Source organism: Sphaeramia orbicularis, chromosome 19 (assembly GCF_902148855.1).
Source record: "Sphaeramia orbicularis chromosome 19, fSphaOr1.1, whole genome shotgun sequence".
NCBI lineage: Eukaryota > Metazoa > Chordata > Actinopteri > Kurtiformes > Apogonidae > Sphaeramia > Sphaeramia orbicularis.
In genome coordinates this window covers 51,224,944-51,245,306 of record NC_043975.1, presented here as the reverse complement: position 1 = coordinate 51,245,306, position 20,363 = coordinate 51,224,944, and the positions used below count along the sequence as shown (strand labels likewise).

At 38.0% G+C, this 20,363-nt stretch overlaps 3 protein-coding genes across 5 annotated transcripts in view; 1 reads left to right on the top strand and 2 right to left on the bottom strand.

Moving 5' to 3' along the window:
* pkd1b (polycystic kidney disease 1b) overlaps window positions 1-2,864 on the bottom strand; it is a 120,994-nt gene extending 118,130 nt beyond the window's left edge. Inside the window, 2 exon segments of the mRNA XM_030163302.1 lie at window positions 1,362-1,542; window positions 2,789-2,864. Coding sequence (XP_030019162.1) covers window positions 1,362-1,542; window positions 2,789-2,864 — 257 coding nt within the window.
* A 4,474-nt stretch (window positions 2,865-7,338) lies between these two features.
* On the top strand, window positions 7,339-14,025 carry LOC115410195 (ankyrin repeat and SOCS box protein 12-like). 2 transcript variants are annotated; one of them, XM_030121693.1, is made up of 3 exons: window positions 7,339-7,406; window positions 11,944-12,714; window positions 13,787-14,025. In XM_030121693.1, exons 2-3 carry the CDS (start codon window positions 11,952-11,954, stop codon window positions 13,939-13,941), a joined length of 918 nt encoding a protein of 305 aa, XP_029977553.1. In that variant the 5' UTR covers window positions 7,339-7,406; window positions 11,944-11,951; the 3' UTR covers window positions 13,942-14,025. The 2 variants fall into 2 exon arrangements, with proteins under 2 accessions (XP_029977553.1, XP_029977554.1); XM_030121694.1 differs by having other exon boundaries at window positions 7,370-7,411; window positions 11,949-12,714.
* Window positions 14,026-14,942: 917 nt separating this feature from the next.
* The window catches only part of LOC115410196 (zinc transporter ZIP11-like), a 124,160-nt gene continuing 118,739 nt past the window's right edge, over window positions 14,943-20,363 (bottom strand). For both annotated transcript variants that reach the window (XM_030121695.1, XM_030121696.1), the window contains exons 4-6: window positions 19,705-19,803; window positions 18,399-18,557; window positions 14,943-15,741 (exon numbers count right to left, since the gene is read on the bottom strand). In XM_030121695.1, coding sequence (XP_029977555.1) covers window positions 15,663-15,741; window positions 18,399-18,557; window positions 19,705-19,803 — 337 coding nt within the window. In that variant the 3' untranslated portion in view covers window positions 14,943-15,662. The remainder of the gene's footprint in view (window positions 15,742-18,398; window positions 18,558-19,704; window positions 19,804-20,363) is intronic.

The following is a 20,363-nucleotide window of genomic DNA, read 5'->3' as shown; positions in this document are numbered from 1 at the left end:
AGTGATTTGGGTCAGTTCAGTTCTCCCTAATCATTCCTTTAGTCCGCTGGGGTCAATATGATCACAAACTGAGGCTCAGATCATGGTCATGTGACTTACTGCAGGAAGACAATCTGGGAAATACAAACTAATGCAAAGCTAAGATGCTAAAGCAAAGCTAATTTAGCGCATGCATCCCTTCTACAAAAAGATTTTCCAACTTCCGTCAACACAACAGTCCACAGATTGTGTAAGGCTCAGAAGTTAAAATAATTTATGTTGAAGGAATGTAAGGTTTAACAATGGAGTAAATTACAGGGAATAAGTTAACTCAGGTATTTGTTAAAAAAAATACATTGACAGTGTTTACACAAATAACTATTTACATTCATGTTGCAGAATTATTATTTACGCATATACACATTTAATTATTTTCATTTGTTGTATATAGGCATCTAAAGTAATGTGTTGAATGTGCCTTTTCTAAATCATTTACATTTACCGGTCTAGGTACTGTTAGTTCCTGATTGGCCGGTTTTGGTCATGTGAGTTGTTGTTTCAGGAAGTGTGGTAGCTGTCACGAGACATACACGGTAAAGCACTGTTGTATGAAGAAATCCGTCTCCATCCTGCAGTCTCATTTTATCAAGAATGAACTATTAACCACCAACGAACCCTCACGTTACAATTTTATGAGTGCAGTAAGTCGCAGATCTAAAGAAATAATTAGAGAGAATCGGATTTCACAAAATCCCTGACAAAAGACGACAAATCACCTTTAAAAAACTGGATATGTGTGACCATGGAAATGCAGTGACTATGCTAAGCTAAGCTAACAGAAGGGCTAAGCTAAGCTAACAGAAGGGCTAAGCTAAGCTAACAGAAGGGCTAAGCGAAGCTAACATAAGGGCTAAGCTAAGCTAACAGAAGGGCTAAGCGAAGCTAACATAAGGGCTAAGCTAATAGAAGGGCTAAGCTAAGCTAACAGAAGGGCTAAGCTAAGCTAACAGAAGGGCTGTGAGAACAAGGCAACTTGAGCGCTGCAGCACAAACCCTTCTGCTCACTGATCTACCTCATTAATACCTCATGTAAACCTTTATTCAGGTTTAACATTTCCATGGAAACAGAAGAGAAAATACTTTAGTTCCGAAAAATAAATCGGATTTAAAAAACATCATGCAACCGTACCCATTGTCCTGCATGTGGAACCTGAACTCAGATGAGTTCAACATCCTTGATTGTTTCTATCTGAAGTGTAATTTTTGCAAATTCATCCCAGGGCCGGACTGGAACCTTTGGTGGGCAGGATTTGGCCCCCGGGCCGCATGTTTGACACCTGTGCTACAGAAGGACACATGGACAGCGTCGTCTGGAGACTCACACTGGAAATGACCGCTGGATAAACGTTTGCAGCTCCAGGGTCTGAACATCTGCCAGATCTCCTCCATCAGTCTTTCTGCATGAATCCTGTGCCTCAGACCAGGGCAAGGTCACCTCAGACAGCCAGTAGCATCGCAGCCTGGAGAGGTGGATCTGACCACCTTCTGGACAGAGAATGTCCTCTGGAAGACCGGAGACACACACAGTGGACTGAACCCACAGCCACTCAGTATCAGAAGATGCAGATGCATTTTATCACAGTTTACACATTCACATGTCACAGACTGTAGTTAAACACTGAAGCCAATCGTTAGCCTCATATCATACTTACCTCACTCATCCACTAGATCAGGGCTGTCAAACTCATGTTAGTTCAGTTCCACATTCAGCTAAATTAGATCTGCAGTGGGCTGAACCAGTAAAATAATAACAGAATAATATAGAAATAATGTCAACTCCAAACTTTTCTCTGTTTTAGAGCGAAAAAAGTAAATTTACATTATGAGAAGGTTTACATTTGCAAAGTATCCTTTCAAAAAATGTTAACATGAACAAACTGAAAAAAACAGTGTAATTTTAACACTATTCTGCCTCAGTTTATCATTTACACATGTTCATTATAACTTATAGATCACAGTGGATCTACAAACACACAGAACATTTAATAACAGACAGAAGATTGGTACAATTGTACTGATAGTATTTGACTGGTCCTGCCCACTGCAGATTGAATTGGTCTGAATGTGGGATCAGAACTAAAAGGACTGTTAATATGTTCAGTGTAATTTTTGCATTTCACAAATTCATCCCAAGGACCCTTTGGTGGGCTGGATTTGGGCCCCGGGACACATGTTTGACACCTGTGCACTATGTGGACAAAAGTATGTGGACACGTTGAATTCAGGTGTTTCTTTTCTAACAGGGGTCTGGGATCCAAAACAATAATGACTAATGCCCCTCCAACCACCGCCAAACATTCCTATGCATTCATACACCAGTGTGAGTGGCACTGGAGGCAAGGAGGGTGAAGTGTCTTGCCCAAGGACACAACAGACTGACTATGACACAGCAAGATTCAAACCGCCAACCCTTTGGTTATTGGACGACCCACTCTACCATCTGAGCCATTAATTAGAGATTGGACTGAAAGAATCACTTTTTCTTCAGTTTTCCCTGTTTTTGATGTAATAACCATCAACTTTAATCTGAACTTCAATGAACATCTATATGATTAGCAAATTAAATAAAGGAAAATACCTGATTTTCACTGAAAAAACACAAAACAAAGAAGATAATATAATAAATGGTGAGAAATCACTTAAAGGTTAAATATAAAGAAAAATCCATTTGGGAACTGACACAGAAATAACACTGGGTCGTTAGGGGTTAAAAGACAAACAGAACCTACAAAACTGACCAACTTCTCACCTTGAGCTGCAGTAATGAAACCAGCACAAAGCATCCACAGGAGGACGTGTGTTTGGAACGTCAGCAGGTCTGGCATCTTCAGATCAGATGTTTTGGATTAAAACACAAAACTGGAAGATCCTGGAAAAGGGCTTTATTCCTCCCATCTTTTCCCTCTGCCCACATTCACTGACCACTGATTCACTGTGCGACCGTTTGGTTTTTCTTTAAATCCCACCTCCTTATGTTAACCCCCCCCCCCCCCCCCCATCCATAATGACTTATGGTGCTGGTGCCATTTGAAAGGCCTGGTCACTGTCTGCATGAGCGCCTGGGAGACTCCTACTTTGTCTCTCAGCAACAGCTATAGAAGCCGAGTGGACAGAGGAGGTCAGCGCCGCTCATTAGCATGTTGTAAAACCTGAGAACTCAATAGACAAAGTCACACAGACACACAACGGCACCGAGGGTACACACACACACACACACACACACACACACGTACAAACCAAACACTCACTGCAGGGCTGCTGTGTTTGGGATACAAGTGGTTTATCTGTTGTGTTTTTTCTTATTCTGTATTTTTTAGGTATAATTGTTCTCATACAGTAACTAGAAAAGCACTCAGAGAGCGCAGACCTCCACCAAGGCAGATCTGCCCCCCCCCACAATCACCACCAAAATTTAATCATTTGTTCCTTGTGCCAGTATCAACATTTCCTGAAAATTTCATGAAAATCTGTCAATAACTTTTTGAGTTATCTTGCTAACAAACAAACAAACAAACAAACAAACAAACAAACAAACCCTTGCAAAAACATAACCTCCTTGGCGGAGGTAACAAGATAGAAACGTACATAAACCAGCCAACCAGCAGTAAACCACATAGAAACATATATAAACCAGATACAAACATACATAAACCACATAGAAACATATATAAACCAGATACAAACATATATAAACCACATAGAAACATATATAAACCAGATACAAACATATATAAACCACATAGAAACATATATAAACCAGATACAAACATATATAAACCACATAGAAACATATATAAACCAGATACAAACATATGTAAACCACATAGAAACATATATAAACCAGATACAAACATATATAAACCACATAGAAACATATATAAACCAGATACAAACATATGTAAACCACATAGAAACATATATAAACCAGATACAAACATATATAAACCACATAGAAACATATATAAACCAGATACAAACATATATAAACCAGATACAAACATATATAAACCACATAGAAACATATATAAACCAGATACAAACATATGTAAACCACATAGAAACATATATAAACCAGATACAAACATATATAAACCACATAGAAACATATATAAACCAGATACAAACATATATAAACCACATAGAAACATATATAAACCAGATACAAACATATGTAAACCACATAGAAACATATATAAACCAGATACAAACATATATAAACCACATAGAAACATATATAAACCAGATACAAACATATGTAAACCACATAGAAACATATATAAACCAGATACAAACATATGTAAACCACATAGAAACATATATAAACCAGATACAAACATATATAAACCACATAGAAACATATAAACCAGATACAAACATATATAAACCACATGGAAACACATGTAAATGAAAAATGTGTGGTAAATGAGATTTTCAATGTTCAGTGTAAATGTCCACAGAGTCCACATTCCACAGTGGATGTGGACAATTTTGTTCCACATAAAAGATATTGTTCTAAGCTACAGGTGGATCCAATTGGAGGACAATCGGAGTCGTTTTGAATTTTTGATGAATTTTGGAAAATGTCTCAATGATGACAGATGGAAAATTGTAGATGTTGTGACCTTCCTGCAGAGGTGTTTTCTGTCAGACTGCAGTGGAGGCTCAGTTTCCCCTAAAATTACGAAAATTAAATGCTCAAATCTGTTCGGTTGTGTTGACATTTATTAACTACAAATGTGTTGGAACACGTTCATCTCTCAGACCAGTTGGTTCAGAATCAGTCTGATCCCAGATCAGTGGACTGGATGTTGTTCACTTCTCCTCCATTCCCGTGTCTGTGTTTTCTCATTCCATCTCTGCTCAGTGCATTTGTCCGTAGACGCTCAGCGTCCATGCACTTCAGTGGGACTGAGTGGAACTGGTTTTTTCATTGACTCTAAATTGGACGCTAATTGGATAAATGCCACAATGTTGTCCTGCCCCCGGACGCCGGGCGTCTCTGGGGGTGAATGGAGCTGTGGGCAGAGCTCGGCCGGGCTGGACGCCAGAATCCCACGTGCTGATTGGAGGATCAGTCCAAAGGCTGAATCCCGTTTGATTGACAGCTGTTTTCAGATCTGCTCCTTCACTGACACAGTTCAGTTTAATACCGTCACACATTCTGCTGGGAAAGAGAGAGAAACCATGACCAAATTACTGGTTCATTTCTTGCACTGTAAATAAAACACACTCATTGGACTTCCTTGTTTCAATTTAACATAATTTCAGTGTTTTCTTGTTTCAGTTCCATAATTTAATCATTTCTTGTTCAGTTTAATCTGGTTTTGTAGGATAGTTAAATCAATCAAACTATCGGCTAGGTCGCAGTGAAAGGAGCATCTGTAGTTTAAAAAGGCTGAAGTCTGACACCCACAATGCACTGGGCCAAGGCTGTCTGAGCAGACCAGCTCTGCTGGACATTCAGAGGACACTGGTCCAGTCCTGGAAAAGACGCCGACTGGTACGATAAGGACACTGAGCATTTACTGAAAAAGGAACGGAGGGACGAATGTATGTTTATAACTTGACAATTTTTTTTGATGTAAGCGACAATGAGCTTCCCCTGTCTGAAAGACCAGCAGCCGCCACTGCCTTGCTGTGACCTTGAACTTTGGCCTACTTGGACTAAAATGTACTGGGTTAGCCCCAGGGCCTAGGCCTATCTGTGGGGAAGATTTGGGAAAGATGGGTGGAAGAGTTTTACACTAAAGTAGAGAACAAACACACAAAGCCAAGTGATCACAATACCTTGTGGCAGAGGGAATAAACTGTGTGTGTGTGTGTGTGTGTGTGTGTGTGTGTGTGTGTGTGTGTGTGTGTGTGTGTGTGTGCTCTGAGCTCAGGCTCTGCCGTCCTCGTCACTGCACAAACAAAGTAAAAGCTCCTGTTGTAAATGAAAGGATGCCATGGGGGTTGCTGGGAGAGGAACCAGATAAAACTGAAGGTGGTGATACCGAGGCCGTGGCTCAGAATGGTCTTTGTGATGCTATGGAAACTATTGTGTTTGTCATTGTGAGATATCTGAGGAGTTCTTCCCCCTCGTCGTACGAGCACATAAAGCAACAGCTCACAGGTTGACAGGAGCTGCAGAAGAACTGCACTGGTTCTGAATGAACGGGGAAAACTGCAGCAGAGAAAGTCACTGTGGAACCTTAGTGTAAAACTTCACACATCTACGTTGGAAACAGACGAGTTGAACTTATGGTTTAAAGTCTTATTATTAACAAAAGAAATGTAAAAGCTGTTGGGTGCCTTGGATTACATATAAAACCTGAGCAAACCTGACTTTGACTGAACGTAGAAGATGGCACCAACTCTCTCCCTTCAAGTTTTTTTTTTTTTTTTTTTTTTTCTTTCTGTGCTGCTCTTATGTTCATGGTTGCCTTTTGTACCTAAATATCTTACTATTAAGTGTACATGTGCACTGCTAGGCTTTTTTTCTCTCTCTCTTTGTATTTTGACTATGAATGACGCCTTGCCTTGTGTGTATACATATAAGTGTATTTATGCATCTCTTTTTTGTTTGTTTGTTTTTTGTCTTGTCTCCTGAAAGTTGGCCAGATGTACAGGCTTGTTAATATCATTTTTACTGTCCATTTTTTTACATACTTATTTAACTTACTTATACTACCTTTTTTTGTCACTCTCTCTCTTCCTTTTAATGATCATTATTGATACCCTTTTTTTTTCTTCTTTAAAAAAAAAAAAGAGAACAGTGTACTTTGTACTTTGTTGATGTCTTGTATAATATCTTATAAGACTGATTGCAATAAACATTTTAATTAAAAAACAAACAAACAAACAAAAACACATATAAATATATAATATAAATCCATATAATCGTCTATATTGTCCTATATAGTAATATAGTAACAATATATTCATATATCCATATTGAAAGTAGATATTATCAACACATATGTGTCAGAGCCCCACTCGGGAAAACAACCGGACCCCCCCCCCCCCCCCCCCCCCCCCCCCCGGCCCTTTCCTCTGTGTATTTTGTAAAAATCATTTGTTTGTATTTGTTTTTAAAATGTTTGATGTTTGGACATTGTGTCAGCTTATTTATTTATTTTACATTCCATTATTAGTGTTATCTGTTTGATTTTAATTATGCGTAACATTAATTCGTTTATTGTGTGGTATTTCATTAGTTCGCCCTGTTATTTACTTCGGGTCAGTAACTTGAAAACAGACACAGCGTTGTTTGAACAGCAGGGGGCGACAAAGAGCAAAGTCCTACATTAAAAAACAACAACGAAGAAGAAGCAGAAACAGGAAGTGGAGAAAACAGCCCAGCAGCTGATGGTGGAGACACAGCCAAGGTAATGTCACAGCACAAACACACACAAACAGCACTGCAGTCTTCTGTTTGAAGTATGTGGGTTCTGTTGTTTTTACCGAATGTTCTTCATGGTATTAGTGATGATACAGAATACAAATACGGAACAGTTTACTTTGAGACAGTCGACATTTTGGCAGAAACATCACAGAAAGTAAATGCATTCAGATGTTTTTTTTTCCTGTTCTAGTGGAGGACAACAGCTGTAGATTTTAAGAGAGTTTGTAATGTATGCTTTTTGGAATATTTATATATTTTAAATATTATAAGACGTTCGTAAGTCGTCAAAAGCACAGGGTGTATTTGAACTGCACATGGATGTAGTCAGAACATGGGTCGATATTTTACTGAGGTTTGATGTAAAAGAGAATTGTGGAAAGTGTTCCTGTGATCATCTCAGACAGAACTGGAATAAAATGAAAGTTTTAAGGTTCATGACAGCTGATTTCATTGTCAAATGAGGCTGTGTCATCTGATAATGGACAGTAGTCAGGTATACCTAAACCTTTTTCTGGCTGTGATGAACATTATAAACATTATTCACAGACTCTACAGATTTTCTGTAAATCCTGTGAATAAACAATTTTTTTGTTAGATTTTTATATACACAATAAATAAAAGACACTCAGTTTTATATGTTTTTCTTTTCCTTTGTTATGTTATTAACAGATGTGCATTAATAATTGGTTTGAAAAGTAGTGTGTGTGTGTGTGTGTGTGTGTGTGTGTGTGTGTGTGTGTGTGTGTGTGTGTGTGTGTATTAGGCCTGTAACGGTACACAAAATTTTCGGTTTGGTACATTTTCGGTTTTAAAAGCCACGGTTCATTTTTTTTTTTTTTTTTTTCGGTTCAGTACGGGAAGAAAGAAAACCCCTCAAAATGTCTTTAATACATTTATGAATTTTTGAAAAATTTTCCCCCAATTTTTGGACACAATAAAATATAGAAAAACAGGAATATAATTCTGCTGCCATAAATCAAATAGAAAATAAAATGAATTATTAATATTACTAAATGTATTTTAAACATTAGTATTGCACTTTTCCCTGACAGGTAGTTTTGAACAAACAACAACAATCTAATCACAGTTCTGTCAGTTCACATTCTGCAGAAAAATAACAAAAAAATTCCACATGAAGTGCAACATTAACAAGAGGACAAACTGGTATTATGTTTAAACAAACTGAAGAGAAACACTGACAAAAAATTAACCAAATTATTTATTTTAGGACAGAGAAGAAACTCTTTAGGGTACTTTGTGTATGTGCGCGTGTGTGTGCAGGGTGCGATTTGTCAGGGGGATTTTTTTGTTTTGTTTTTTGGTCAGGGGTGGGGGGTCCATAACTAATGTAACAAACGCTGGCGTGAAAGGAAAGTGAAACTTTATATACTTTCAACGTCCAACTCCAGGTTCTATTCCTGTGTTATACAGCGTACGTGAGAGAGAGAGAGAGAGAGAGAGAGAGAGAGAGAGACAGAGCTAGTGTCAGTGTTTTAGAACTACTGTAGTTCCTAGGGGCCAAACAACGTCCGTCTTATTAACGTCTGTTTCCTCATTGTTGTCTTTCACCTGAACCTGAACTGATCCAAACTGGACTGGACTGATGGTGGAGGGTCTGCAGTCTGTTCCTTCCAGGTTCACATCATATTTGTTGTTTTTTTTTACCTTGTATCAGCTGTTATTTCGTATTTCGGGTCGATGTGTGCTCCTTCCATATGTCCATGTGGAACTTGCGTGGATTTAAAGTTCTGCATCAAACAACATCTTTCATTCCTTTTTCTTTTTCTCATCATTCTGTGCCATTTGAGTACAGCTGTGTACCGAACCGAACAGGTGTGTACTGAAACGGTTTGGTTCGGTACGTGTACCGTTACAGACCTAATATATATACACAGAGAGAAAGAGAGAGAGAGAGAGAGAGAGAGAGAGAGAGAGAGAAGTATGTGGAGCTGTTGAATTCAGGCAAATGTCATAATAGAGTTTTATATTGGGATTAATATCAGTGCATTGGTTAGTTTGGTTTAAATTGTCATCTTTTTCCACAATGCCTCAGAGATGGTTTTGACTTCTTTTCTCTCAACAATTATTTTATTTTATTTTTCATCCATGACTTTGATTTTAAATGGTCTATCTCTAACTTTCTAAAGTATTTTTCGTGCTCTGACTGTAAGTAATAATTTTCTACCACAACTAACCATCTACTTCCTTCACATCTCACTAAGGAAGAAAAATCTCCCATTAAACTTGAAGGAAATATTGATGTTTCTAAACTTCCTTACTGCCCTTAATGCCAGTCCCTCATGTAGGGCAGCAACAGAAGTTCTCCACCTCCATCTGTCCTGGGCTGCTCTCTGGATGCTGTCCCATGTGTGGTTCAAACTCTCCTGCTCTTTTGCCACCGTCCTCCTCCAGGTGATCTTAGGTGGTCCTTGTTTTCTCCTCCCTACTGGTGTCCAGTGGAGTGCTGTTCTTCTGTCATTTGGTCTTTCCTCAGCACATGTCCAATCCACTTCCATCTCCTTCTGAGGATGATGGTTTCCATACACTCTTGTTTGCATTTCTTGTACAATTCCTCATTTGAAATCGTATTTGGCCAGAAAATGTGGAGGATTCTACGGAGGCTTTTGGTCTGAAAAGTTGACGGTTTGTTCATATCTTCCTTTGTCATTCTCCAGCATTCGGAGCCATATAACAGAGCTGAGAAGACACAGCTTTGATAAAGTCTAAGTTTGGTTTTTGTTGAGTACTGCTGTGACCTCCATATACTGTTTAGAATGTGAAATGCATTTGTTGTTTTGCTGAGACGGTTGCTGATGTTTTTATCTGCACCTCCGTCATAACTGACAGCACTACCTAGGTATGTGAAGGTATCAGTAGGAGGCAGATTTTCTCCAGTTCCCTGGATTGGGGAAGGATTTGGAATGTTCAGGATCATCACTTCAGATTTCTTTTGGCTAATCTTCAAAAGTTTCTAAACTATATGGACATTAATATTTGGACGCATCATGTCTACAGCTGTAAGCTGTCCTGTTCATGAGGATTGGATGTATACTAGTGTGGTAGTTTTTATGCTGGAGAGAGCTGACTTTTGGAAAAAGATGTTTGTCTATATTTTATAAGTTCTGACCAAAAATTGTTTTTTGTAAATCATTCTTTAAAATTTAAACAACAATTAATATATTAATACCAATATCTAGGGACTGTAGTTAGTAAATGTGTTGTTCCTGTTTTTAACTTCATTTTCCGTTATGCAGTGTAGTACTACATTTCCTCTCAACTGTCATGGACATAGCAACGTGATTATAAATTGTATTATCTATTGTAGTCCAAAATTACTAACATCTCCCAAAATATTGGTCGTATCAACTTGCCGTTTTCATTAGTCTCTTCCTTGACCAAAAATACGTTAGTATTTCAAACTGCAGCTGTCAGCTGTTTGTGGATTTTGTGTGACCACTTATAATTTTTTTTGTGTTGTTGCTTTATGTACTGCTTTACAGGTCGCTGAGTATGTGTGGCTGTTCAGGCAGGCAAAAGCCCGCCCCCCGCAAGTTCATGTCCAATCACTGTTGTACCAACACAACAGTGATTAGGGGGTTTGGCTTTATAACTCACCAAGGTTTAAATTGTTCCACTGTCACATCTCATCTATGCATGCCATGGGCTACCTGTACCACTGCACCCCTAATATATACATGCACACATACACACTAGGGATGTAACCATATGACAATTTCATATCACGATTATTGGGACCAAAATTATCACGATTATCATTATTATCGCAGTGTTGTTGAAATTAGGCTCAAAATGTTCAAAAAGTACAAATACACACACTGAAATAATTTAACCAAGTTGAATTAAAAAAAAAAAAAAAAAAAAAAACAACAACAACCAAATAAAATAATAGTCCCACTGTCCCTTCTGTGTCAGAAACATTCCAATATTAACCCTTAGTGGTCTGAGTCTATTTTGTCTGTTTTTCAGTCCTTTTAATTTGGCCTTTATATACTATAGAAACAAATGTTTACTATACCCATGTTTGGGATCTGTTTTTTCAGCACAACTTCATCTTTATCATCTGTCTATTATTTGTTCACTTTAACCTACTATAAAAACATAAAAGGACAAAAAACACAAAAAAAGATAAAATCCAATTTGAAAAATGTATATAATTTATTACATAAATAACACACAGATGCTTAATGAACCTTTTCACAGACTTTAAAAGTGAATATTGGTTCCAAATATTAGGTATAGAAAATTAAAATTGTAATAAATTTAAACTATACTCAAATATTTGACATTAAAGCAGATCTTTACATCGGGTTTTCTCTGGAACAGTGCGGTAATCAAACACAGTTATCATGAGAATTAGAATTTAAACGGTAATACTAACGGTCTGTGATTTTACCGCGGTTTATCGTTATACCGGTAATCGTTACATCCCTAATACACCCACATATACACTAGTCCCATTTCTATCTGTTTGACTCCATTGCTTTTCTGCTTTTCTGCAGCTGAGTCTATGCTTCGACTAAGGACCAGTGAAGAAGAAGAAGACAGCTGTGAAATATCTGAGCTCAGGCAGGTTGTTTTACAAAACAATGACCGTCTCCTTGATGAGATGCTCTGCCAAGAAATCTACAAGAAGGTCATCAACTGCAGAGGAGGCTGGGGCGTCGCGGGCACGCCCCTCCACGCTGCCGTGTCCAAAGGTCATGTGAGCTGTGTGCAGGTTCTGCTGGTCCACGGGGCAGGGGTGGACTCCGTGGACATCAAGGCCCAGACGCCTCTGTTCGCCGCCGTTCGAGGGAAGTACCTGAACTGTGTGTTAGCGCTCCTCAGAGCTGGCGCCGACCCCAACGGGAGCTCGTCCAATAACTGCTCCCCTGTCCTCACCGCCGCCCGGGAGGGGGACGTGGACATTTTAAAGGAGCTGCTTAAACACGGGGCTGAGGTGAATTCCCGCTCCAAAGTGTTACTGTGGACGTCCAGCTCCAGAGTGTCCAGCGGACCGCTGTACCTGGCCGCTGTTTACGGACACATGGAGTGTTTCAGACTGCTGCTGCTGTACGGCGCAGACCCTGACTACAACTGCACCGACACTAAGCAGCTCAGCTCCATCAAACAGCCCAAAACTGTCCTAGAGATGTGTCTGAGGCACGGCTGTGGGGTGGAGTACATCCAGCTGCTCATCGACTTCGGTGCAAACGTCTACCTCCCTACGCTGATCATCGAGAAGTCCACCAAACAGAACGAGGCCGTGGAGCTGCTTCTGCAGGAAAGAGGTGAACGCACCACACATCCACCGTTAAAAGGCAGTGAAGACGAGCCAGGCTTTGGAATTCATTTAATGGATTCAACTGTCATGAAAAATCTGTGAAGGTTGTGAAATTAATTACAGATTATTTAGAGCAGGGGTGTCAAACATGTGGCCCGGGGGCCAAATGTGTCCCGCCAAAGGGTCCAGTTCGGCCCCTGGGATGTTTCTGCCAAGTACAAAAATTCTACAGTCTTGAATTTATGTTGTTGTTTTAGTGTAAAAAAATCCCATTAAATTATGAAAATACTTACTTTTATAAACTATCCAAAAAAATAAATGAATAACATGAAAAAACTGAAATTTAAATTAAAAAAACATAAGAAAATTTAGTGCAGTTTTCCCAATCTCCTGCCTCCACTTCTCATTAGTCCATGTGCATTCTGGATCAGATCTCCAAAGACACTAAACACTGAGGAACAGGAAGAAAAGAGTTCAAACTGGACTGAATTTAATACAGACATTTCAGGTTGGACACATTTGTTCAGGTTAGTCACATTTTATTGGTACAGGAGAGTTTGGAAATGGAAAGATTTTCTGAATTTAATGTGATTTTTTGCACTAAAACAAAGGAAAAAAATGAAGTTGTTGATTGTAGATTTTTTTACTTAATTGAAGATTTTTTTTTTTTTTGCTTAATTCAAGATTTTTTGCTAAATTTTAGATTTTTTTTTTTCCTTAATTGAAGATTTTTTTTTGGCTTAATTGAAGATTTTTTTTTACTTAATTGAAGATTTTTTTTTTCCTTAATTAAAGCTAAAATTTTTTTTGCTTAATTCAATTCAAGACAGTGGAATTTTTGCGCTTGGCAAAAACATCCCAGGGGCCGAACTGGACCCTTTGGCGGGACACATTTGGCCCCCGGGCCGCATGTTTGACACCCCTGTGTTAGATATTCATTGATGTTGGATATGATTTTAAAAAACAGTCCGTCAGTTGCCAAATATGCTTCTCATGTTCAGAATATTTAGCAGTATTTGACCGTGTAGCCCTGGGAATATCTGAAACAGGATTCTTTTTTCATTTTCACGTGTAACCAGGAACTCCAAAGGCTCTGACGTCACAGTGCCGACTCGCCGTTCGAAGATACCTCAAAAAGATCAACAAGATCCACTGCATCGACCAGTTGGAGATGCCTCCCAGACTTCTGAAGTACTTACAGCACCAGCCCGTCCCCGTCCCAGTGCTGATGTAAAGGAGGTCATGACTTTATGTGTATGTGTCGGAGCAGAAGTGACTTACTTGTAATGATGTGTTGAATTAAATGTGTGAAAAGTGGCCTGTGAATGTTTGTGTTCTGAACAGTTGTGACCCTGGAGCCTCTGGAAGACAAGGATGTGTTTATCACCAGGGTTATTTTCAGACAAGTGGGTTATTCTTCACAAAACATTCCCCCGATGAAGTAATCCTGTTGGTTTAACCCTTTCATGCATGAATTATGAGAACCTTAGTCGAGATTTTATTTCCTGAGTGTGTTTATTCCTCTTTAGGCATGAAAAAAGAATGCAAATGATTTTTTTTTTTTTTTTTACAAACCTGTTTTCTTATGAAGGTAGATTTGTTTCTTTATTGCTTTAAGTGAAAAAGAAAAAAAAAAGTGTTTATAATGGAAAAAAAAATTACGATACAAAAAATTGTATTTGAAGACTTTTTTTCCTTGATTGAAGTGAATTTTTTTTATTAATTGAATTTTTTTTTTTTTTTTTATGAAAATATTTTTTTTTGGTTAAAGCAATAAAGAAACTAATCTAACTTCATACTTTTTTGTGGAGTTCCAAAAATGTCCACGCCGCTGGATACTATGTGTTTAATTTTTGAATATCAGAAAGTGATCTACAAGATCAAAACATTTGTAATGCAGCTAATGTGAGGTTTTTTCACATTTTATCATGTTCCCAATTTTTATTAGCAATTGATTTACACTCAAACATGTTAGTGCAGATCAGGTTTATCTAGAACAGCAAAGTTGGTATTATGGGATGGTGCAAAAGTGTCCACTATGTTGGCTGATATGGAACTAAAACAACAAAACCCATGAATATACAAGAGAACAGCTGGAGAAGAACTGTCCACTGGAGTGACCACTGTGCATGAAAGGGTTAAAGAGGTCAAATGATCTGATTACACTTCTGTTTGAAAAGCATGTGATAAATGGAACGGTCCTATTAATACCAAAGAAGCGAAAACACAGGAAACTGAGAACCAGGTGTTTATTTATACAAATAGTTTGACTTGGTAGGAAATTATTAGAACTAAACTGTTACATGTACTTCTCCCAGCTGGCCAGTAGATGGCAGAAGAGGGAGACAAATGCAAACTCTGTAATGCAGAGTGCTTGTCATAGGTACAAAAGTCCCATGTGGAAGGTCAGATTTAAGTACAGACAGGATCCAGTCTGTGGATGAAAGACTGGAAACAACTGACATGTTTGAGGATAACAGGCTGTAGCTGAAAAAAAAAACTACAAATCCCACACTTGCACACACTGGTGTGACGGGCTGATCTTCATCTGCACTACAAAGAATTCAAGTTCGAAATCAGACTTCAGCTAGTGTCACTGTGAGGACACGCAGACATTAGAAACAGTAAAACTAAGACATTCATTCAGTCTGAACTGGAAGGGTTTTTAAAATGAACACCTCCATCCAACAGCTCAGAAGGCAGGACACATGAAACACGTTCATTAAATAGAAACTGATTCATTCCAAAAGGAGGTATTTGCCATAAAAAACAGATTAAATGACTCAACATGGAAGGAAAACACTCCTTTGTACAGTAATGAAAACAGTTCTGCATCAATTTCAAGTAGCAACAAGTCATCAAACAACAGATTTGGTCCCCTTTGTGTCAGCAGTTACTGTCAACACACCACAGCTGAGCGCTGCGTTGACATGGTGACGGTTGTCAGCGGTGATCTCAGCTGAGCCCGACGTCCAGTGACATCATCACTACGAAGCCCAGGATGGACGTCCAGGACGCCAGCCTCCCGTTTCCACTGAGGACAAACACAGTGGGATCAGTTTACACAGGCTCCTTCAGACGTGACAGGGATTTGGGTTTTTAATGACCAAGTATGAACGCTTCACCATCTACAGAACTTACACTGAACAAAAGGACTGAGCAGAAATGGAAACATATATATGTAATATATAATAAAATGTAATATGTTATACATACATACATTTATTTATTTATATATACACACACACATACACACATTTTTTCCTCAAATCTATATACTGGTAATATACTGCAGAAGTGGCAGGTAAAATACAGGGTAGGCCTTGAAAAGAAGACCAAGAACAGAGTTCCAGATATGGAGAACTGTATCTTTCTCTCATGTGTGCCATGTTTGTATCTGCAGAATGAAGCTGAGATTTCAAGACCCACAGTTGTTTCCCTGCCCCCCAAGGGTGAGGCAGGGGTACTGGGTTTGGTTTGGTTTGTTTAACTATGTGTGTGTGTGTGTGTGTGTGTGTGTGTGTGTATACATATATATATATATATATATATATATATATATATATATAAATAAATGTGTCGTTCTCCAGTGTACGCTCTTAATTTCTCAGAAAAGTTTCAGAAAAAAATTTTAAGATCATTTTGATTCTTTCTTTGAAGAATATTACAGAAAGGAAATATTGATCAACACACTTTATATCTAAAGTGTATCTATAGTGTACACTATATATAAATGTCATTATTATTATTGTACTAGTGCATCAGCCCTTGGGGAACCCTGGGTTCTAGATGTGGTAGTTTTTATGCTAGGGGGAGCTGACTTCTGAGAAAAAATGTTAGTCTACATTTTCTAAGTACTGACATAAAAATTGTTTGGTAAATCAATCTTTAAAATTTAAATAACAATTAATATATTAATACTGATATCTAGGGATTGAAGTTAGTGAATGCGTTGTTTCTGTTTTTAACTTTATTTCCCATCATGCAGTGTGGTACTGCGCTTCCTGTCAGCTGCCATGGCCTTAGCAACGTGTGTTGTATCCTTTGTTCATTATGATTTATTTATGGGTTATATTTCATAATTTACATTCAGATAGTTTAAATATATTAGATAGATAGTATTAAAGATGTAGTTCAAAGTAAAGTTACTTCTATACATGATCTCATTTATTACTGGTATGTGATGTTCACATTTAAACCACATGGGGGCGTTTTTGTTTACATGTCAGTTGAAAGGAGGTCAAGGTTCGAACCATAGAGGAAGGAACTGTCAGTTAAAAACAGAGGAGAGATTGTTTATGAACTGTTAGTCATTGTTCTGAGGCACTGGACTAGTATTTTTCATCAGTAAAAACGATAAAGACAGCGAGAAGTTCTGCTTTGTTTATTCATAGAAGCTGCCGTTAAGCTCCCACAACAGGACTGTAGGGCTGTTGTATTCCAGAATGACTAATATCTGCCAAAATATTGGTCCTGTTAACTTGCCGAGATATTTAATGTGGAGATGGGACTATTCCTCAACAGTGAAGACAACACAAGTAGAACCTGAGAACCTGCTGGTCCCATAACATCCACTTAAGGCTGGTTCCAAAAAGCACCCACACAAATACCAGCACGTCCACATTTCAGCAGAGGGTTCCAGCCTGATGAACTGGAAAGGTGAAAGTTCAAAGAACTCACCTGTTCATCAGGACACATTAAACCATTAAACTGATGGATGTTGATTAAATGAGAAGCTCCTCACTGCATCAGTTACAGATAATGGACTGAGACTTAAGAATCCGTATCCATGGGACGGATCTGAACTACAGACAAATCCATGTGGAAGCTTTACCCCAGGCCTGTCCAACTCATTCTGGTTCAGTTCCATATTCAGCCCAGTTTGATCTGCAGTGGGCCAGAACCAGTAAAAGAATGACTGAATAACCTATAAATAATGACAAAGCCAAGTTTTTCTTTCTGTTTTAGTAAAAAAAAAAACAATTAAATTAAATTGTGTGATGTGAATAACCTGAAAAAACAGAAATTTCATTTGAAAAATTAGTGCAATTTGAACACTATTCTGCCTGGACTTCTTATTTCTACATGTCCATTTCCACACAGTGTTCCATAAACATTTGGGAACAGACAGAATATTGTGAAAATGTTGGAGTTTGAACTAAAATGTGAACAGTTTCTCCAATATTCCATCTGTTATTATTCTGAACACAACTGCAGATCCAGTGGATCCATAAATGCACCAAACATTTAGGAACAGGCAGAATATTGTTCAAACTGCACAGTTCAGGTTGTTCATCTGTGTTTTTATTTATGGATTTATTTGCATTTTATTGTGAAAGAATAGTTTTGTAAATGTAAATATTTTCACAGTGTAATCTTATTTTTTTCACTTAAATTTTTTCCACTTAATTTTTCACAAAGAAAATGTGTGGTTGTCATTATTTCTGGTTTATTGTGTTGTTCTTTTGACTGTAGATCCCATTGGTCTGTATGTGGAACCTGAACCAAAAGGATTTGTTCAACCTGGACTGTTCAGGTTCAGTTATGACCTTTCATCCTGCAGGGCCGGAATGGAACCTTCGGTGGGGGGGGGCTGGTTTTGGCCCCCGGGCCGCATGTTTGACACCTGTGTTCTACCTTTTATATAGAATCTATGGTACGGACATGAACTGTTCATCCCTTCCTTCTCACCTGACTTGAGCTTCAGGTATGATGTCATCAACGACCACGTAGACCATCGCCCCGGCAGCGAACGCCAGCGCATATGGTAACAGAGGTTCTGCTAAAACCACTGCAACGGCGCCCAGAAGTCCAGCGACCGGCTCCACCATCCCACTGAGCTGACCATACCTGGAGTGGGAACACAGCAGTTCAAACAGATGGACATGTTTAATTAGCATTCATGTAACTTCACCTCGTTAACCCTCTGGTATCCCGTCCACCAAGGCCCTGACTAAGCACTAAGTGTGCCTTTTTGGCACACTTGTGGAATAATGTCAAAAAAATGTTCATACAGTTTGTTTTTAATTCTTTTACACTTTTTTCTATTTCATCAACTTGAGCCGTAAAAAAAATACCAAATACTCAATAACTGTCACATTTTTTAACCCTTTAAATGCCGTGTTTGTAATGGAAACAAACCCTTTTTTTGATGCAAAAAACACAAAAAAATATTTTTTTTCAGTATACTACATAAAAAGTGGATCACATATTATTAGATTTTTTCCTCCTGGCATATGTCAGTGATTAACTCCAACACTGGTTAATTTGCATTATTATTTTTGGCGCTAGGTCAAATGTTCAAAAATACTAGCATCTGTCACCAAGTGTGCATAAAATGCACACCTATAAATCAAACTATTAAACATTATATATTGATTTATTTTTCTGCTCTAATTTGATTTTATTTTTGTAAATCCAGGTCAGCCCTAATCATACAGATCAAATAATCATTCATTTTACTTTTTTTTTTTAACCCTTTAAACGATCTCTTTTCATCATGATGTCACTACATTTTTTTATGCAATAAGCACAAAATATGAGTTTTTTTTTTCAAAAATACTACATAAAAATTGGATTACTTATTATTTGATTTTTGCAGCCTGGCATATGTCAATGATTAACTCCAACATTAACAACTTTAATAAATTACTTTAGCCCCTCCCCTCTCAAATGAAGCCCAGATCTCAGTAAAAGCAGGATTTATGCCTTAAAGGCTTTGCATCAAAAACAGTGGTTCTAATGTTAGAAATAGTGCATTTTATGCACACCTGGCAGACAGATGCTAGTCTGGTCATTTTCTTTTGTTTCCAATGTGCACATTTTACTTGGTGGTGAGAATTTTAAAGATCATGCAAAAATGAACAACTTTTGAATTCTAACCTTATTTAAATTGTGAAAAATAATATGAAGTTTTTTAACATGAAGTGCAAAGTGTGCGTAAAAAGTGCACTCAGATACCGGAGGGTTAAGATATAGCCCCCCCACCCCCTCATACCAGAAGGCTTTCCATGTTGAGACCCCTGAGCCGCGGAGTGGCAGGCTCACCGCCAAACCCTCTGGGAAATTCTGGATGCCAATACCAATGGCCAGGTTTCTAAAGGGATAAAAAAAAAAAAAAAAAAAAAAAACATCAGTCAGTCAGAGTCCAAACTTATTGTTTCTTTTTGCTTCTCTGGCAGTGGAGATAAAAGTGACAAAATATGAACAAATAAAAAAACAAACCAACAAAAAATGCAGAATTTAACAAAAAGAAAAGACATTTAGGCCATTAGAATGTGTTTAATATTTAGAAACATATGAAAGAGACCACTACAAATACACTGTTGAACATGAAGGGGTAATAATTTGGTTTTCAGACATTATTTGTCTTTTTATTCCTATTTATACACATCAGTAAATCACCTGTGACCAAATGAGTCCCAGTTCCAAACAGTTAGTAATGACATTCTGTTCTCGAACATTTTTGTGCTTTGTTCTCTTATCAAAGGCTGGTGAAGTTTGTTTTGTTCTAGAGCAGGGCTGTCAGACTCATGTTAGTTCAGTTCCACACTCAGCTAAATCTGATCTGCAGTGGGCCCAACCAGGAAAATAAGAACAGAATAATATAGAAATAATGTCAACTCCAAACTTTTCTCTATGCTTTAGAGCAAAAAC

Coding starts and splice junctions, on each gene's coding strand:
- LOC115410195 (XM_030121693.1), top strand. CDS start 11,952: ATGCTTCGACTAAGGACCAGTGAAGAAGAAGAAGACAGCTGTGAAATA. Junction 12,715..13,786: donor GCTGCTTCTGCAGGAAAGAG/GTGAACGCACCA, acceptor ACGTGTAACCAG/GAACTCCAAAGGCTCTGACG.